The sequence below is a fragment of the Nestor notabilis genome, unplaced genomic scaffold, assembly GCF_000696875.1.
Source record: "Nestor notabilis isolate BGI_N333 unplaced genomic scaffold, ASM69687v1 scaffold4757, whole genome shotgun sequence".
Lineage (NCBI taxonomy): Eukaryota > Metazoa > Chordata > Aves > Psittaciformes > Psittacidae > Nestor > Nestor notabilis.
The window spans coordinates 9,712-12,651 of record NW_009935952.1 but is presented as its reverse complement, the minus strand read 5'-3'; the positions used below and the strand labels follow the sequence as shown (position 1 = coordinate 12,651).

The 2,940-nt window shown below is 60.4% G+C and overlaps 1 protein-coding gene across 1 annotated transcript in view; it reads left to right on the top strand.

Annotated features, from left to right (window-relative positions):
* Window positions 1-257: 257 nt before the first annotated feature.
* LOC104408466 (elastin-like) overlaps window positions 258-2,940 on the top strand; it is a gene marked incomplete at both ends in the record, with an annotated part of 12,276 nt that continues 9,593 nt past the window's right edge. The window contains 5 exons of the mRNA XM_010018083.1: window positions 258-311; window positions 661-687; window positions 861-949; window positions 1,048-1,080; window positions 2,500-2,544. Of these exons, the coding sequence (XP_010016385.1) occupies window positions 258-311; window positions 661-687; window positions 861-949; window positions 1,048-1,080; window positions 2,500-2,544 (248 nt within the window). The remainder of the gene's footprint in view (window positions 312-660; window positions 688-860; window positions 950-1,047; window positions 1,081-2,499; window positions 2,545-2,940) is intronic.

Sequence of the window (2,940 nt, the reverse complement as noted above, 5' to 3'; positions counted from 1 at the left end):
TCCTGCCCATGCAGGACCAAGTCCTGCTGCCACCTCCACCAGGATGCCATCCCCGGCTTCTGGCTGGGGTACATCCAAGCCCTGTCACCACTGTTAGAGTGGGGAAACTGAGGTGTACAAGGAGAGTCAGGGGCCTGCCCTGGGGCTCTGCTTCCCACCTCATCTGCAGGGAGCATCTCCCCATCCAGGAGGTGCTCCCCCCCCACCCCACCAGACAGACTCTGGGGGGATTTTAATGAGGGTCTCTTCTCTTGCAGGGGTCCCTGGTGCTATCCCAGGAGGGGCAGTCCCAGGAGGAGGCTTTTTCCCAGGTAAAGGGGTCCAGGCAGTGGGGGAGGGCATCACCCTGCTTGCAGGGATGGGGCAGGTGCCTGGGGAGCCCCTGGGTGCCTGTGAGCCAGTACAGAGGGCTGGGGAACTGCCAGCTGGGATCAGGGGACATGGGGACACCCTATTTGGCTGCTCAGCCCTGGGTGGCTCTATCAGTGCCAGCCTCACAGCATAGGGACAGGACTCGAGGGGGGATGTCCCATCCCCTGGCACCCTTGTGACCCTCTCTGTTTCCCCATGGACACCCTGGGTAGCCTGGCATGGGTGGGTGGGTGAAAGGTGGGTGCTCACCGGGATGGGTGCTAAGACTGTGTTTGTTGCTGCTTGCAGGTGCTGGGGTTGGAGGTTTAGGAGCAGGTGAGTACTGGGACCTCTTTGTCCAGGGTGTGGGGGGATGTCCCATCCCCTGGCACCCTTGTGACCCTCTCTGTTTCCCCATGGACACCCTGGGTAGCCTGGCATGGGTGGGTGGGTGAAAGGTGGGTGCTCACCGGGATGGGTGCTAAGACTGTGTTTGTTGCTGCTTGCAGGTGCTGGGGTTGGAGGTTTAGGAGCAGGTGAGTACTGGGACCTCTTTGTCCAGGGTGTGCTGGGATGGGGACCCCCAGCAAAGCTGCTTGTGAGGGGAAGGGCATCCCCATCCTGCACCATATCCCTGTTTTGGGGGATGCTCGGAGGAAGGATGGCTCTGATCCCTCTCCAATCACTCTCCCCCAGGGCTCGGAGCTGGAGCAAAACCTCTCAAACCAGGTAAGATGCCTTTCCCTGATGCTCTTGCCATCACCAGCTGTGCCAGGGGGCAAGATATTTCCTGACCCATGTTGCCCTCATGTTTATTTCACATAGCCAAGGGACACGCTGGCCCTGGGCACCCCCATGGCCAAGGCATGTAGTACTTTCTGCCCTGCCCTGCCACATTGACCCCTGCCAAGCCCCAGTAGTTGCAAGGGAGCCTTCCTTCTTGTACCCTGCTTCAGGACACTACCTTGTCCCCTCCAGTCTCCCCAGACCACCCTTTCAGGGTGCTTGCTGTTTGCAAACCTGTGCCGCAGCTCCTCTGGAAGATGCGAAGCCAGGTAACACTTGCACAGCCGTACTGGGCCCAGTGCCAGTGGGAAGCTGGCAGCACTGCTGTTTGTGGCCAAGCAGCTTTTGCTGAGGCTCCTGCAGCCCATGCTGGGGTTTGACTGCCTAGAAATAATGGGGTGAGAGGAAGCATCACCAGGAGAGTGATGAGAGGAGACAGGAGGATGCACAGCCCGAGGGCACAGAGCCTGAAGCATGGCGAGGAAGTGCTGGGGCAGTAGGCACTGAATGTGCAGGGGGCAAAGCTGGTGCCAATGGAGATGCCCAGTGCTCATCGAGGCCCAGGGAGAGATCACAATATCATAGAAGCCCAGACTGGTTTGGGTTGGAAGGGACCTTAAAGCTCATCCAGTCCCAACCCCTGCCACGGGCAGGGACACCTTCCACTAGAGCAGGTTGCTCCAAGCCCCTGTGTACAACCTGGCCTTGAACACTGCCAGGGATGGGGCAGCCACAGCTTCTCTGGGCACCCTGTGCCAGCGCTTCACCCCTCAAAGCTCTTCTAGGCAGATGCGGTTGTCCCGTGCCTGCCTGGGCAGGGGTGTGCAGGGGCACACCAAGCCCCCAGCTCCCGCGCCGGCCCGTCTATGTGGTGGGAGCGCCAGCCTGAGGCGGGGGCCGCAATCTCCTTTTGCTCAGATTTCAGCTCATGGAAAGAAAAACAAGGCCCTTTATTTCAGCGTAATTAAAACCAAACGTGGGGCGGCCGCAAAGCCCCAGCCCCAGCCCCAGCCGCGCGGTGTCCGCGCCCCGAGCCAAAGGCACTGGAATTTGCGCCTAGAGGGAACGAGGGCTTGATTAGCCCCAGATGTTGGAAGGCAGTGCTGGCCACAGACCGGAGATGGAGGGACTCGTTCCTCAGCCATAAACATTTCAGCTCCATCCCTTCATGGCCCGGTGGGGTGGGGGCGGGTGAAGCAGAAAGGAACGGAATGGGGGACCCAGATGCTGGCAGCATGTATGTCACCTGTCCTTGTGCCTGTCCCCAGGGCACCCTCTCATCCCATGGGGATGGTGCAATGGGGTGTTTCTGCTTCTCTGGCCCTGGCCATACCACCCAGCTCACCCCAGTTCTCTTCACAGGGGTCGGAGGCCTTGGGGGACTTGGCCCACTCGGCCTGCAACCAGGTGAGCACTGACCACTGGCCACCCTGCTCCGGACTATCCCTGGGTGATGTCCCCAGAGACCCATCCTGGGGATAGCATGGGGCTTTGTCCCCATCCAGTGCAGTCTAGTGGGTCTCATCTGGGCTGGGTGCTCTGCCCAGACCTGAGGGACTGGCAGTAACCAACAGGCATCCCTGTGGTCCCCCAGCATCATAGCATTGATCCATGGCAGGCTGACCCCAAGCAGCGATAGCTGAGGAGGGACCTGCAGCAGGGGATCCTGGTGTGTGCAGCAGCCGGTGACATTGCAGGGTGCCCTGGGTAGCTGGCAGAGCTGGTGATGGGTGGGATGTAGCTGAGAGTATGTGTTTGCAGGGGATGCAGGGAGAAGCTGGTGCAAGACAGGGCAGTGCCTGC